Source organism: Sciurus carolinensis, chromosome 8, assembly GCF_902686445.1.
Source record: "Sciurus carolinensis chromosome 8, mSciCar1.2, whole genome shotgun sequence".
Classification (NCBI taxonomy): Eukaryota; Metazoa; Chordata; class Mammalia; order Rodentia; family Sciuridae; genus Sciurus; species Sciurus carolinensis.
In genome coordinates this window covers 66,344,371-66,361,687 of record NC_062220.1, presented here as the reverse complement: position 1 = coordinate 66,361,687, position 17,317 = coordinate 66,344,371, and the positions used below count along the sequence as shown (strand labels likewise).

Genomic DNA, 17,317 nt, shown 5'->3' with positions numbered 1-17,317 from the left:
GTCTCTTGGTGCACATTTACAAGTTGCTTTAGGAATGGAATTTCTGAGTCATAGTAAAACATGTTTAAATTAGCAAGATAATTCCAAACCATCTTCCAAAACGGATGTTCCAATGTACATTTCCATGATCACTGACAGTCTTATTATACTACATCTTTGCCAGAACTTGATATTGCCCAACTTCCTAGTTTTTATTAGTCTGTTATGTAAAAAATGGTATTATCTTGTAATTTTATTTGCAGGATTGCTAAAGAGGTTGAGAATATTTTCATATGTTCATTGGCCATTTGTCTTTTCTTCAAGCTCCTGTTTTGAGTTCTTTGGTAAAAGATAAGGGCACAGGTTTCAGAGGTTAAACACTCAAAAACCTAGAATCCAGTTTCTTAGGTGCTCCCACGATGGCCACCTGCATCCCATCTTACTCACTGCCCCTCTGGCAAAACGACTGTCAGATGGTCTCTAAGACCAGTGTTTAGGCAGTCTGGTCAAGCAGCAAATAAAACTCTGAAGCTCAGGATCTAGTCGCACCAGTGGGAAGTCAGCAGGCGGCTCACACCTAAAATGCTAGGTAGGCCTCTCCACCCGACACCCCAGAATTACACAGGTTCTGTTATTGGTCCATCCTGACTACCAACACCTCAAGCACTGAGCTATGGACTAGAGACAGAAGCGGGAAAAGGCAACGAGGCCGAGCTCTCAGCGCGGGGCGGGCACCTCGCGGCAGCCCGCCACACACCACACGCCTAGGCTGGGCTGGGAACAGAACTCCAGGCCCAGCTCGCAGCGTGGGAGCGCGTCACGTGACCGCGCCGGGCGGAGGCAGGCGGAGTCGAAAGGCCTGGACGCTGCCTGGTTGCTTAGCAACAGCCTCGGCAAAACCATGGAGGCCCCACGTAGCAGGGAGCAGCAAGCCAGGGATTACTTGAAAACACACCGGATCATGGAGCTGCTGGACCACCTCACTAGCGTGCTTCTCTTTGTCAGGCCAGGTAAGGGTCTTGCCTCCCAGTGGCTTTCTGTTCTACCCGCCTCCCCACGCGAAGCCGTCTGCAGGGGCGCGAGTGCGGCCGGAGTCCCGAGCCGGCGCTTTCCTCCCGCCACGCTCTCCAGGCCACCGGAGTCCTGTTGCTGCTCATGAGCTCTGTGGTCTTCCATTAAACAAGTGCAGAGTGGACGACCTCTCTGTGCCAGTCGCTAGTGCGGCAGATTTAGGCTGGTGGAGAGAGACTTCTCGCTCCACCCCTTCCTACTATTGGTTTATGGCAAGACTCCGAACTTGTTTCTTGCTCTGAAAAGTGGGGACGATAGAACCGATCTTGCGGGGGAGATTCTTGTAGAAAACAGCCTGTGCTTGGCGAGGAACGGATGTTTCCGTTGCTACCCTGCTCGTGAAGTTTTTAATACAGTAAGAGCACTCAACAATTGATAAGGTGAAATAAAAGAGCGGGGGGCTGGGGGTGTGGCTCAGTTGGTAGAGTGCCTGCCTCGCAAGCACAAGGCCCTGGGTTCAATCCTCAGCACGGGAAAAAAACAAAAAACAAAACACAATTGATAAGGTGTTCTTGGGGAGCAGCTTTTCCTGACATTTTTATACATCTGAGCCCCTTAAACGGTTTGGATTGTTCATAATTTTTCTGTGGTGTATAATTAAGTTTTGTTAAACCGGGTGTGATGGAACATGCCTGTGATCCCAGCTACTTGGGAGGTGAGGCAGGAGGATTCCAAGTTTGAGGCCAGCCTGGGCAACTTAGACCATCTCAAAATAAAGAATAAAAAGGGGATGTAGCTCAGTGGTAGATGACCCGTAGGTTCAAACTGCAGTACCGGGAAATAAAGTAAAAATGATTTTATGTTCCCACCAGGCAGCAGAATTGGAGCTTGCCAGCTTCCATGTAGTGTCCAAAATGCCAAAATTGTCCATTTCCTTAAATACTACACATTCCAACACTGCCAAAAAACACTCAACCAGTATGATCATGTTAACTGTGAATAAAATTATTTCTAGTTGTTTTACAGCAGTAAAGCATTAAAAAACACTCTGCAACGAATAAGAAAATGAAAAGAAATAAAGACAAAAGAATGCCCTTATCCTTTTTTTTTTTTTTTTTAATGCTCTGAGATAAACGATTTCAAACTAATTTTTAAAACGTAAACGTGCTTTTTAAAAGTGACTAGTCTCTTACTGGTGCTTGGTACTGTAACATTGAAAAGTATTCTGCTGTTCAATGCAGCAGTGTGTGTGACTACACAACTGTTACTCTTGATAGCATTTCAGTGTTACCAATACAAAGAAATTATAAATATCTGAGGTGATAAATATGCCAATTACCCTGATCTGAATACTACACCTTGTATACATGTATTTAAATATCACACTGTACTCCATAATAAATGTATAATTACTATGTGTCAAATAAGAATAAAAAAATGTATCTTAAAAAAAGGACAAGGGGAAACCAATAGACTAAAAACAATCTGAGAGAAGAGACAAATATGTGTGGGAGAATTTATTTGCAAACCATATAGCTGATAAGAGAGAATATTTAAAAAAACAAGGAACTCAACACAATAGTAAGAAAACACTGCAATTTTTAAAATGAGCTAAGGAGTCAGGCTGATCCTCAGCACCACACACAAAAAGGAAAGAAAGAAGAAAAAAGCCAAGGATCCAAAGACATTTCTCAAAAGAAGACATACAAATAGGCAACAGGTATATGAAAAAAATATTCACCATCATTAATAATCAGGGAAATGCAAATTAAAACCATAATGCAATATCACCTCACACTTGTTAGAATGACTATTATTGAAAAGATGAAGAATAACAGGTGTTGTCAAGGATGTAGAGAAAAGGGAAACCTGTACACTGTTGGGAGAAATGCAGATTAGTATGACCATAATGGAAAACAGTATGGAGGATCTCAAAAAGTTAAAAAATAGATATACTATGTGATCCAGCAATCCCACTACTGAGTATATATCCAAGAGAAATGAAAGCAGTCTGTGGAAGAGATATCTGAATTCCCATGTTCATCACAGCATTATTTACAATAGCCAAGAAAAGGAAACAACTTTGTGTCCATCAACAGATTAGTGAAGAAAATGTGGTATATATTCACAATGGAATACTCTTCTTCTTTAAAAAGAAAATCTCAGGGCTGGGGAGATAGCTCAGCCGGTAGAGTGCTTGCCTTGTAAGCACAAGGCCCTGGGTTTGATCCCCAGCACCCAAATAAATAAATAAAAAGAAAATCCTGTTATTTATGACAACATGGATGAAAGTCAAAGACAGTGTGCTAAGTAAAATAACCCAGGCATAGAAAGACAATAGCACATACTCTCAATACTCAATAATATGCTAAATCTAAAGGTAGAACAAAAAGAACACAGAAATAGAGCAAAATTGTGGTTCCTAGAGACTGGGGGTTTAGGTATTGAGAAAATATTGGTCCCAAAATTTCAGTTAGATGAGGAATAAGTTCAAAAGATATAATGTACTAATGGCAACCACAGTTAATAACAATATATTGTATCTTAAAAATTGCTAATAGATTTTAAGTATACTCACCACCAAAAAAAAGTGAGGTAGCACGGTAAGTATCTTGATTTAGCCCACAATGTATGCAACTATATATACACATCATGTTGTATACTATATCTAATTTTTACCTATCAAAAATAAACATGAAAAATTCTGCCTTTCTAAATTCAAAATAAATAGATAAATAATCAATCACAATAGGGAACCCTATTTGAATACTGATTTTTTTTCCCCCTGGGCAGTGCTGGGGATCAAATCCAGGGCTTTGTACCTATGAGGCAAGCACTCTACGACTGAACTAAACCCCAGCCCCTGAATACTGATTTTTTAAAAATGTTTAAAATTTATAGCTTTTGTGAGCCAACTAGAAACTTGACTACCATCTGAGGATACTATAAAGATTTTTTAAATGTATGAATGGTACTATAATAATATTGTGGTGATATGAAAAAGGAGTCCTTATCTTTTAGAGATACATAATTCAAATATTAATAAGACATGATTGCTATGATTTTCTCTGAAGTAATAGGTAAAGAGTGGGAAGTAGATGGGGTTATAGTAAAAAGACTGGCCACAAATTTTAACAGTTGAAGTTGGTGGTGGGTTCATTGTACTTTTCTACTTTTACAAACTCCTTTATTTATTCATTTTTAAGATATTTTTAGGGGCTGGGGAGATAGCTCAGACGGTAGAGTGCTTGCCTTGCAAGCACAAGGCCCTGGGTTTGATCCCCAGCACCGCAAAAAAAAAAAAAAAAAAAAAGATATTTTTAGTTGTGGATCACACAATATCTTTTTTTTCTTTATGTGGTGTTGAGAATCAAACCAAGTGCTTCACACATGCTAGGCAAGCACTCTACCAATGAGCCACGACCCCAGCCCTATTTTTAAATATATATCATATATTTAATATAATATATATTTATATTTAGTTTAGATGGATATAATACCTTTTTTATTTATTTTTATGTGGTGCTGAGGATGGAACACAGTGCCTCACATTTGCTAGGCACCTTGCCACTGAGTTACAACCCCAGTCCAAACTCCATTCTTTTTTTTTTTTTTTTTTTTTTGCCGTGCTGGGGATTTGAACCCAGGGCCTTATGCTTGCGAGGCAAGCACTCTACCAACTGAGCTATATCCCCAGCCCTCCTTCATTCTTAACAATAAATAGCTCTTTTAAAAGATTTCTTTAAAAACATAAGGGCAAAATCTAGGATTGAAATAAAATGATGGTGTAGTAGAAGGGTTCCTTCTTTACTTCTGATTTTTTTTTTTTTTTTTTTTTTTTTTAACTTCTGATCAGGGATAGAATCCAGGGTTGATCCCTCACTAAGCTATATCCCTGGTCCTTTTTGTTTTTCTTGTTGAGACAGGATCTTGCTAATTTAGTAGCCCAGGCTGATCTGGAACTTGGGATCCTCCTGCCTCAGCCTCCTGAGGAGCTGGGATTATAGACCTGCATCACCACGCCTGGTTACTTATTTTTGTCATGATTACCCTGCATTATTTCTGGAAAGTAGATTGATCTTTATTTTCATTTCTGAAATTGCTTTAATGAAAGATAGCTTATTTATTCAAAATGTTAAAAATAAATATTTATACTTTCTAATTAGAGGACTATATCTAAGAATTCCTTCTTTTTTTACCTATGTATCATTCCTTCTGGCCAACTTCTTTCCTACATCTTGCTGTTCCCTCTCTTTTTGGTTCTCAACTCTTTTGGGAAGTTAGATTGCCTGGGATTTTTTTTTTTTTAATGCTCAGGTTCAGGTCAGGTTCTAGATTTTACTATTCAGTCATCTGAAGTAGAGCACTTATGTATGTGATTGTTTGTTTAATGTTTTCTGTTTCCTGTTGGACTATAAGTTTCATGAAAGCAAGGCCTGTATCCCTAGTGCCTGGTACAATAGTTTAATAGTTGTTAAATGGCTGTTTCCTTTTGAGATATTGTAATTTTGTATCAGAAAGAGTTGAAACTGTTCTTTTGCAGGAAATCCAAGAGAATACTTAATTTCTGTGTTGGAATATATGAAAATTGCTAAAGAAACAAATGTACCTTTTCCTTACTTTATGGATAACTCTAACATCACAGCCATGTTTGAGATGCTGGATAACTCAGGCAAAGGCACCATATCGTTTTTACAGTATAAAGAAGGTTAGTATTTCTTACAAATTGAAATAGTTTATGATCACTTCATAACTTTCTCTAGAGAACAGAATTCTCATTTTGAATTTTCATTTCTCCTCATTCTGACTTTTACAGCCCTAAAAACCCTGGGTCTATGCGATGCAGATGAAGTTTTAAGTGATGATGGACATATAATAAATCTGAATAAGTTCAAGAAGGAAGTGTAAGTCTTTTAAATAATGATTCTAATAATGTGGCATGATTTTCAAGTTATTCAGTTGTAAATGGGTTCCTCCCTTTTTTTTTTTTTTTTTTTTTCCTGGGGTATTGGGGATCGAACCCACGGCCTTGTGCTTGCAAGCCCTGATATAGCGACTATATCCCCAGTCCGGGTTCCTCCCTTTAGAGATAAAACTTTCATTTCCCTGAAAATCTGAGCAACTAGAAGTAAGGACAGAAGCCAGCATGATGGCACATGCCTATACTCCTAGCAACTCAGGAGGCCGATGCAGTAGGATCGCAAGTTCAAAGCCAGCCTCAGCAATGTAACAAGGCCCTGTCTCAAAAAATAAAAAAAGGGCTGGGACGTGGCTCAGTGGTTAAGTGCCTGCCCCTGGCTTCAATTCCTGGTACAAAAAAAAAAAAAAAAAAAAGGGAGAAAGAAGGAAGTTAAGTGAAGACAGGCAGGGAATAAGGGAATACTCCCTCTGGAAAGAGAAAGGGAAATGTTGTGGAGTTAGTAAGTTCCAGAGGCAGCTTCATTCTTTTCTCAAGGAAACCTCAGCAATTCTCAAAGGATGAAGTAAAGAAACCCAGTCTGCTGAAACTATCAGAAAAGCTTTCAGCTCAACACACTAGTTGAAAAGTTTCTGTATACAGTAATAGAATTTATCTCAAAAACTTCAAAATTACTTATTGCAAGGTAAATGTTTATCAGTAGTATAGTACACGCTGACCTGATAGTTTTGGATTTGGGATCTTACAGCACTGAAAGTACTAAATGCTCTGTCAGGAAAAAACTATACTGGAATAAAATTGGATACGTGTAAAGCCTCTAGCTAATTTAGCTAATTTGTTTAAAAGTTTTACTTATTTATTAATCAAGAAACCATTCTTTAGTGTAGCCCAAAGCCAAGGAAAAGTCAGAAGGAAAAAGAAAGTACAAGATTTTTGTCACATCAGTTACATAAATATTAAACAAAAATATCTAATTACAACCCCTCCCATGGGGGAAAGACAGGCAGGGTGCTCTAGCCTGATGTTTCATCCAGACAGAAAAGGTTTCCACTGTCACACAGACTGGAACTAGGAGGCATTTTATTTATTTATTTTGTGACTGGGGAATGAACCCAGAGCCTTGCACTTGCTCTAGGAGTATTTTAAATGGAAAGATAGTTATGGAATATGAAGAACAACCCTGGCGTATTCACCATCTCATAATGTGTTTTCTTATGGAAATACAGTGAATTCCCAAACTGGGTACAGGAACCTCAAAGATAAACATGCATTCTTAAGTGATTTTTTAAAAAATTTATTGGCTATGTTTGATTATCCACAAAAGTTTTCTTTAGCATAGGAAGTTGAAAGTTATAATTTATTTGCTCACTTGTATGTTATTCAACATATATATTCAGCGTTTATATTTATAAATGGAATTATTCTGAGTTTCCACAGTTTTGAGTTTTCTGTTTTTGGTTTTCTTAGGAACAAGAGGACTCAGGCAATATGGTCGTCATTTTAATAACACCATAAATTCAAGATAATAAATGATTCAGTAAAGCTGTCACTTGTCCAGTTTCATTAATTCAGAACATCTTCATAACTTTAAATCCAACTACCTTCCCTTTTGTTTAAAAAAAAAAACAAAAAAACAAAACACAACTTCGTCTGAAAGATGAATTATTTTCCAGTGTTAGGCCAGTTTGTCCTCAAATTAAGCAGAATTTCAACATCTTGTTGAGCCAGTTTGTAAATTCCAACTTCATTTAATGCTGCTGTGGCAGTAAGCTGACCTGAAGCTGACTGTAGTACATCTTTCAGGAGCAGTGCAGAACCAATGTTCAAATTCAAAACAATACAGGCTTCTTTTACACTGTTTGGGGGCAGGGGGAAGAAAGGAGGAAAATTGAGATTTTTTTTTATTATCTCTGTCATCCATATTGTAATAATTTCTTTTTTTTGGGGGGGGTGCCTGGGGATCGAACCCAGGGCCTTATGCTTACAAGGCAAGCACTCTACCAACTGAGCTATCTCCCCAGCCCCTAATAATTTCATTTTGAGAAACTAAAGTTTCCTTGCACTGCTGGTCAAATGTCCTCTCTATCAAAATTATTTATGGATTATTATTATAAATATATTGGGACTACACAGGTGCATAGAATTTGTAAGTTCACTAGAATTTATAAGTTCAGGGGCTGGGGAGATAGCTCAGTCAGTAGAGTGCTTGACTTGTAAGCACAAGGCCCTGGGTTCAATCCCCAGCACCTAAAAATAAATAAAGAAAGAATTTATAAGTTCATAAGGTACTAGAATCATTGCTTTCAATATATAGACATTAGTTCTCTAAATACAATAATTGGTATTAACAGTCTATTAAATATAGCTACCACTTTAGGTCCATAAGGGTATAGGAAAACAGAAAATTAAGAGATTAAAAATGAAAGCAGAAGATAGGTAAAAAACTAAGATAAATTAAAAAACAGTTTATCTTACTGAGACAAGCAAGTATAAACTTTGATTTTAGAAGTTTTAAAGGAATGTTTTATAATCATACAAGCCCTATGTATAACACAAATTTTAAATCAATAAAATCTGAAAATATTTCTAACAATTATTTTCACATACATTTATAATTATACTTACAATCACAATATCAAAGGTGTAAGAAAAAATTTTCTTCAGGCCTGGCGTATTGTTAGGTATTAAATATCTGTAATTACTTACATTTACTGAATATGGCAGAAACTGCCGTTGTTTTCATTCTCTATAAGCAATTAAGAACATTAAACCAAATGCTTAGAAAACAAAGTCCAACTGGATAATTTATATCCAGTTCTGGTCAATTTTTTGAAGTCATGGGTCATATCTTATAAGTGATTTTGGTTTTCCTACTGTGCTCTGAACATATAGTAACTATACAATGAATGTTTTAAGATTTTAATTAATATCCTAATTAGGATAACACATATTCCATGCATGTATAATTTTATCAAAAAACTCTACTGTCATGTGTAACTAAAAAGAACCAATTTTAAAAAAAAGATTTTATGGCTCAGGAGGCTGAGGCAGGAGGATCGAGAGTTCAAAGCCAGCCTCAGCAAAAGCAGGGCACTAAGCAACTCAGTGACTGAGTGCTCCTGAGTTCAATCCCCAGTACCCTCCCCCCAAAAAAGATTTTAATTAAGCTTATTCCACCAAACATCAGAACTCTTAAAGCTGTTAAAAACAAATCAACCTTCTCTAACAATTTGACACATCAATATTAATTGTTAAATATTAAGCTTACTGTTTAAAATAATTTTCTGGTCTCTTGCAATAATGAGAAAACAAAGGGAAAAGGTTCCGAGTCATATCAAACTGCAACTGGGCTGCTCCTCCTTCATTGAAGTGATTAGCAAGAATTATCTGAAACATAGAATAATTCATGTAACAGTTGCCTTTAATTATCACAGCCCCAAAATACTTTCTACTGTTACTTACTTCTTGATATATGTATACGTCCAGCTTTTCCACAAGCATTTGCCAGAAAATTTTAAATAAGGAGAAACAAAGCTGCTGCTCCAATTGAAGTAAACGGTCTCGTAATGTAAGCAATAACGGGCAGGCTGAACTGGATAGGGACATTACTGCCTGTTCTGATTGAGATGGCAAGGATAACCATCTGTAAAAAAAACAAAAACAAAAACATAACATACATTTTTACCCTAAAATTTTTCACTTTTTTTGTGGGGGTAGTACTGGAGATTTAACCCAGGTGTGCTCTACCACCACTGAGCTATACCCCTGGCCCTTTTTTATTTTAAGACAGGGTCTTCATAAGTTGCATTGCTGAGGCTGGCCTTGAACTTGTGATCCTCTTGTTTCAGCCTCCTGAGTAACTGGGATCATAGATGGGCATCACCATGTCTGGCTTATAATTGTATTTTTAAAGTTTTAACAAATCATGTTATATTTGGAAAAGTTTACTGTCCTGGGGAATTTTGGATGAGAAATGGGTACAATATTAAAACCTCTATCAGAAAGCAAATGTATCTATGTTTTTATTTTAGCTGTCAATGAAATACATTTATTTAATAACAGAATGAAACATATTTTTTAAATCCCAAAATTTTAATATTTGACTTATTAATATAAAAGTTAAAAAAAAATTAAGCTGGGCATGGTGACACACATCTGTAATCCCAGCTACTCTGGAGGCTGAGACAAAAAGATCACAAGTTCCAGGTTGGCCTGAGCAACATAGTAGGACCCTGTCTCAAGATTAAAAGGGCTGGAAATATAGCTCAGTGGTAGAATACTTGCTTAGCATGTGCAAGACCCTGGGTTTAATTCCCAGTACTAGGGGGAAAAATTTCATATGTATTTTTATCATTTAAGGCATCAGCTACTTTTATGCTCTAATTTTCAGCAAAAACAACAGTGACGAATAATACTTTCAAACTGATTGAGATCCTCTGTGTGGCAGGGACTATGATATGTCAAATACATAATGCTTGTTCTAAAGCAGCTCATGTTCCGATGGAGGTAACAGATGCCCTCAGGGAATTATGGTAGTGAAATAAACTGTACAATGCAAAGATGCACAGGGTGCTATAAGAGTACCTTGCTTTGTAAAATGAGTGACAGGCTGGGCTATTCGACCCCAGATCATACCCTAGCTCTCTGTATTTACAAAATAGCTGAGGAATAAAAGATTTCCATCAAAAACAGTTAAAGTTTGGGCCTGGTATGCATAAGGCCCTGCATTTGGTCCTCAACAATGCAAAAACAGTAAGAAAAGCCCCTAAAGTTTAGAGTGCAAAAGACAAAACCCTGTTCTATCTAGACACTTTGAAAATTTGGCTGCATGTACCATCTTTCAGCTTTTACTAAACTAGTGTAAAGGGTTAACTTATACTAAGTACCTACCTTTCTTTCTTATAAAATTTTGCAGCATCTTTAACTTCTCTAAAAACATGGTCTACTTGACGGGTCAACATATCATGCTTCAAACGCTCTAAGAGGTTAATCATGTCATCAAAGACAGAACTCTCCATAGAGGCTAGTTGTCCCAGCTGCAGTTTACTGAGGGTATTATTCTCTGCAAAAACCTCTAGGGCTGCTTGTTGAAGTTGTAGAAAGAACTGAAACCAAAAACGCATTAACAAGTTTATTAACATACTTCAACGTCTTGAAATAGAATTTATGTATAATACAATTCACCCATCTAAAGTGTATAGTTCAGTTGTTGTTGTACATTTAGAATTGTGTATCCATCACAATTTTAGGACATTGTCATTACCATCTTGATATCCAAAATCCCTCATTCCTAGCCTTATCCCTCAATTCTCTCCTCACTCCCTCCAGTCCTAGGCGACCACTAATCTACTTTCTCTCTTTGATTGCCTACCCTAGACATTTTAATGTGTGGTTTTTGTGATTGGCTTCCTTCACTTATTATAATGTTTTGAAGTTTTGTCCATGTTGTAACATTAGTATGTACATTAATGTACGGACACACTACATTTTACTTATGCATTCACTAGCTGATAAACATTTGGATTATTCCCACTTCCTGTCTATTATGTATGAATAATGCTTCTATGAACAATTGTGCACAAGTTTTTATGCAGACATGTGTTTTTACTTCTCTTAACATAAAACTATAGGAGTGGAATTGCCAGATCAAATGGTATTTCCACGTTTTACAGTTGAAAGAATTGCCAGGTTGTTTCCTACAGCAACTGTATCATCTTACATTCCCACCAGCCATGGATGAAGGTTCAAACTTCTCCATATTTGCCCTAGTAATTTTTGTTCTTTCTTATTATAGTCATATATTTTCACTTGTGGTATTTTGCATTTTCCTGATGGGGAACATGCCCTTTTAAGTATTCATTTTTCTAGATACAAACTGAGAATTGTAGTAAACTTGGAATACATGAAATTTAAGAAAATTAAAATGTCATTTTTATAGTGCTATTTCAGGTGAAATTAACATTATCCTTTTTTCCTGTCAGGTAAAAAAAAAAAATGCTGTGGCTAATGCAAAAGATTAAAAATGATTTAAATATCCATTGACTGAGGGATGGTTAATATTCTCCACAATAGAATATTATGTAGCTTATAGTTAAAAAGAATTAGACAACTCTTTTATGTTCTGAAATTGAATAACTATGGTATGTTCTTAACTGGAAAGAGCAAATCCAAAGAGATATGCAGTATGTTATCATTCATATATACACATTCTTGTTTTTTTATTATACTGGGGATTAAACCCCTGGGTACTCTACCACTGAGCCACATCTCCAGACCTTTTTATTTTGAGACAGAGTCTCAACAAGTTACCAGACTGTCTTTGAACTTTCAATATTCTTGCCTCAGCCTCCAGAACCACAGGGATTACCTATGCCACCATGCCCACCCTCCACACTGTATTTTTATGAATAGCTTTGGTGGGATACATAGAAATTAATAAAACTAGGGAGGGTTAGTATTAAGACCTATTTTCACTATACACCATTTTGTGTCTTTTGAATTTTGTATGACATGGTTTACATAGTCAAAATTTTTTCTCTCTTACTCCTTTCTACAATAATCATGTACTTAACTAAATAGAAAAAATGGCACTATTAATAAGCATTTAAGAGTAAGATTGACGGTGAAGATTTGAAATTTATTTTCTCAAAAATACAACTATAGAGTATTCCATAAACCATTTTGTCAAGGTTATTTTTTCAAATAAAACTCCAAATGGTATTAAACAATAAATATGTCATGATAAACCATGTTAAAGGCATTAAATATTTGGTTACCCTTGAAATGCTGCCTTGCGAATTTTTGGTTGCTTTGTTTTAAAGTTCTAAAATAAGCCAGTTGTGGCACACAACTGTAATCCCAGTTACTTGGAAGGATAACAAGTTCAAGGTCAACCTAGGCAATTTAGTGAAACCCTGCCTCAAAAAAAAAGGGGGTGGGGGAACCCTGGGGATATACAGCTCACTGGTAGAACCCTAGTACCCCCTCAGGTTCAATCCCCAGTACCAAAACTAAAAATGACTAGGAATTTAGCTTGGTAGAGTATCCCTGGGATCAATCTCACTACTACAAAAAAGTTATTGAAATGAAACTCGTGAAAAATTAATAAAAATCAAGATGGGTGAGATTGTGCACATCTATAATCCCAGCTACTCAGGAACCTGAGGCAGGATGAACCCAAGTTTGAAGACAGCCTGGGAAATTTAGCAAAGACTGTATCTCAAAATAAAAAATAAAAGGGATAAGGATGTAACTCTGTGGTACAGTGCCCCTGAATTCAATCCGTAGTAAGCAATAATAAACTAAAAGCCACTTAGAATTCTCCCAAAGACTTGATAAACAAAATACGTAAGTGTGATAACCAGGCTGGGAGTATAGCTCAGTAGTAGAGTGCATGACTAGCAATCCCCAGCACTGAGGAGAAAAAAAAAATCTGGTGATCAATTTTCTTAAATGTTTACTAGTAAAAAACATGAACCTGGAGTATTACTCAGTCTCTCTCTCTCTCTCTCTCCATATCCATTTACATGGTAATGTGTAATGGCTCCTTTTACCTGATCAGCATCTTTTCCTTTTCTTTGGTAACAGTACCAGTACCCCAGATTTCCTTTGGGGAATCACCTCTTCCCCACTCTGATGTTCTCCTCTGAGACAACTAAACTCAGGTGGCATTATCTCCACCCTTTGCTGTCAAAGATGCACACATAACTTGGTAATATCATGCCCTGGCCATACCAGTGATTTTTCAGGGTTGAATGAGTGAGAGGCCACCTTGGTAAATCAGCTGAAACAATCAGGGGAAAATCACAGTCCTTATGAGGTTAGGGATGGAACATGTGAGTCTGGAACTACCTACAGTCACCTGTCTAGAGCCTGCCTAAAAATGAAACCAGAAATGAACTTTAGAACAGCCATATGCCTAATGAAAACCAAGTGAAGCAAGGTAGCACACACAAATTCCTTACCTCGACCCTACCCCATGACTTAGGCCAATTCAAATCAAATTTCTATCAAACATTCCTAATTCTGAATGACTGGATATTTCAGGTTTGGCGTAATCTGCTGATAATTATCAGTAAAGAATCTGAAATGAATAGAAGTTGAACTCTGTCCATTTTTTTCTAGTTATGTAATTATGTAATAAAGAGCTTTAATGATTTTTATTTAAAGCATTCACAGGCTGAAGGATTTTTTGATACTAAGACAATTAACATCATAAAAACCATGGTAGAACCTAATAAATTCAGGACCAAGATTTTAAATTTTCTAAGGGTAGGGAAGATGGCAAATTTGTCTTTGTTAATAGACCATGGCACAAGTAAATTAGTTAATGATGTTCCACAAATAATTTCATTGAAGCTAAAAATCTGTCCCTGAATGAGTCTCATTAGATCCTCTGGCATAAGAATCCAGAATAACAATTTATTTCATACTATTGAAAAAGCTTTAGCAGAAAATGGAGCAGTGTGGGGCTGGAAGAATACTTACTGAAATTAGAAACACAACATACAAAAGTGCAAAATGAATGAATGTATGCTGATTAGTTGATTTTATAAATGCACTGATCATTATACTCTATATTTGTTTTATAAAATATTTTCCTTGCTCAGCAGAATAGCATTATGCACGTGGATTTCAGTTAACATTTTTATAAGAAACCATTTGAAATGATTACTAAGTCCCAAAGTTCAAATAAAAATAAATTATTGCCAGGCATGGTGGTATAATTCCAGGAGTGCAGGAAGTTGAGACAGGAGAATCACAAGTTCAAGGTCAGCCCAGGCAACTTAGCAAGACTTTTACTCAAAATAAAGAATAGAAAAGGATGTGACTCTGATTGTGATCATATTGTCAAGGTTTTATCTTATTTACATCTGTTACTGGTAAATTTATTTTTGTTTCCTGTGTATTTTGGCTTATTACTGGTTTTTAAGAAAAAGACTTTTAAAAAAAATTTTTGTAGTTGTAGATAGATAGCATACCTTTATTTGTTTATTTTTATGTAGTGATAAAGATTGAACCCAGTGCCCCACACGTGTGAGGTAGGCAAGGACTCTGCCACTGAGCTACAGTCTCAGTCCAAGAAAAAGACTTTTTTAATTTTGCTTTATCTTTCATGGCAAATAGGTATAGTGAGGAAAGTTTTCTTCTATATAATGCTTTAGCAGTATGACATAATTTTTTAGTTTTATGGAGAACAAAATACACTACTTAATGAATTATCAGTATAATTTTTGTCTCAAATTCAGAATTTAAAATATATTCTTGTCTTATTTCTATACTTCCTTTCTAATCCAGACACTGAATATTTTTAAATCTCCATGTTTCTGCTTTTTTGTCTTATTGCTTTAAAATGTGATAATATAGGGCTGGGGAGATAGCTCAGTTGGTAAAGTGGTTGCCTTGCAAGCACAAGGCCCTGGGTTCAATCCCCAGCACTGCAAAGAAAAAAAAAAAAAATTTTTAAATGTGATAATATAGATTTTAAATTAATTTACCTTGTCCATCTTTGTAACACACTTAAAAATTATGCTTTTCCTCACCTTAGTCTTTCTAATTATACACTTTATAAGTTTTAAATTCCCACTTTTCACATTTTAAGGGTGATATTTTAAATTTAAAATATAGTTAAAACTATAGTTGTTTTATTGTTTTACTTTCTTATTTTTGTTTTATGACAGAATTATGTAATATTTTACATTTATAATGTATCTTCACATTCATTAACCTATTTATTCAGCATAGTTTTTTCATTGTTTAATGTATATTTTACCTTCTCTGTGGTCATCTAGCTCTCTGTTAATGTTCTGTGGCATGAATGAACTTTATGAAATAGATAGGTATTTCAGATATCTCAGAACAGTGGTTCCCATGCAAGTGCACCCTGTCCAAGAAGGAAGTCTGGGAAGCCCTCTGAGATTTCTTTATACTGTATCTAAAAGAATTAAAAGAATTAATCTATCTGTGTCAAGGCTATAAAGGCTAATTAGATTTCTTTACTTCTGGCTAGAGTACATTTGGAAAATCAGGTTACCAGAAGCCCTGATAGCCAATATATTCCTTGGATTATTAAAAAGAGTAAAAATAATTATTACTTAATAATTATAGGGGGCTGGGGAGATAGCTCAGACGGTAGAGTACTTGCCTTGTAAGCACAAGGCCCTGGGTTCAATCCCCAGCACCCAAAAAAAAAAAAAAAAAAAAAGGTCACAATAATTATAGTTAGGCAGATCAAATTTGGCAACATATAAAATGTGCAAGGAGGTGCTGGGGATATAGCTCAGTTGATAGAGTGCTTGCCTCACAAGCACAAGGCCCTGGGTTCAATCCCCAGCACTGCAAAAAAAAAAGTGCAAGGAAGTGGGAAGGATCAGCAAAATCCTTGAAGGGAAAAAAGCCTTATAGTACTTGTTAACTGGACCTAAGGTTTAGATTTTTAGATTTACTTAAAATAATTCTGCCAATATAAGTAATTAAAAATTTTAGGGATGTGATCATAATATTGTGGTTATATTTACTATTTATCTTTTAGAGATACATACTAAAATATTTACCATGAAATATGATATTTGAGGTCTGCTTCAAAATAATCAAATGTGGATGGGGTTTCTGAAGAAGTTGAAATGAAACAGAAGTGGGGTAAGAAGGTGGTACATGGGATTAATTTATTTATTTATTCAAGGTGCTAGGGTTCAAACCCAGAACCTTATATATGCTAGGCAAGCATTCTACTCGAGTCACACTCCCAGCCATAAGTAATTTTTAATGTCTGAAATAATTAAAACTTTAAAGATGTTTCTATTTTAATGATTCTTCACAATTTGTCTTGTTTTGAAGATATCCAAGAAGTATCAAATGTTATTCTTTCGTTTTCCTTCAAGTCTGGATTTTATTTATTTATTTAAGTTTTTGGTGGTGTCAGGAATTAAACCCAGAGTCCAGACCCTCATGCAAGCTAGACAAGCACTCTGCCACTGAACTAACTATATCTCCAGCCCAGAGTCCTGGATTTTATTTATTTTGATATCACTGTTAATAACATTTTCTGTGGTAGCAATTACCATATATGAATATTTCCTGAGGACAAAGTTGAAAAATGAAAGAGGTTCATTCTATGAGCAACTATTTCATGAAAGATTTTTTTTTTTTCAATTTTTTGTTTGTTTTTTTGGTTTTCGTGGCACTGGGGATTGAACTAAAAATCTCCTGCGTGCTAGGCAAGCATTCTACTACTAAGTTGTAAATGTTCTCAGTCTTCCAATGATTAAGTTCATCAAAATATCTGAATTATTTAGCTATTTGAGATTTGACTGAGAAAAAGGTGTAGTTTAGTTGTATCTCTGAAGTTTGGCATCACTGATTTTGTCTAACATATTATTTTGCTTGCAATAGATTCAACATTTTGAAAAG

At 35.9% G+C, this 17,317-nt stretch overlaps 2 protein-coding genes across 6 annotated transcripts in view; one reads left to right on the top strand and one right to left on the bottom strand.

Annotated features, from left to right (window-relative positions):
* The first annotated feature begins 864 nt into the window (after positions 1 to 864).
* Efcab10 (EF-hand calcium binding domain 10) lies at positions 865 to 7,477 on the top strand. Its single transcript, XM_047562523.1, has 4 exons — positions 865 to 989; positions 5,534 to 5,698; positions 5,807 to 5,894; positions 7,376 to 7,477. Exons 1-4 carry the CDS (start codon positions 881 to 883, stop codon positions 7,410 to 7,412), a joined length of 399 nt encoding a protein of 132 aa, XP_047418479.1. The 5' UTR covers positions 865 to 880; the 3' UTR covers positions 7,413 to 7,477.
* Rint1 (RAD50 interactor 1) overlaps positions 6,959 to 17,317 on the bottom strand; it is a 28,477-nt gene continuing 18,118 nt past the window's right edge. For 2 of the 5 annotated variants that reach the window (XM_047562517.1, XM_047562522.1), the window contains 4 exons: positions 10,799 to 11,013; positions 9,371 to 9,551; positions 9,177 to 9,295; positions 6,962 to 7,763 (listed from right to left, as the gene is read on the bottom strand). In XM_047562517.1, coding sequence (XP_047418473.1) covers positions 7,571 to 7,763; positions 9,177 to 9,295; positions 9,371 to 9,551; positions 10,799 to 11,013 — 708 coding nt within the window. In that variant the 3' untranslated portion in view covers positions 6,962 to 7,570. Of the gene's footprint in view, positions 7,764 to 9,176; positions 9,296 to 9,370; positions 9,552 to 10,798; positions 11,014 to 17,317 lie in introns of all 5 variants that reach the window. The other 3 variants (XM_047562520.1, XM_047562521.1, XM_047562518.1) reach the window with 2 other exon arrangements.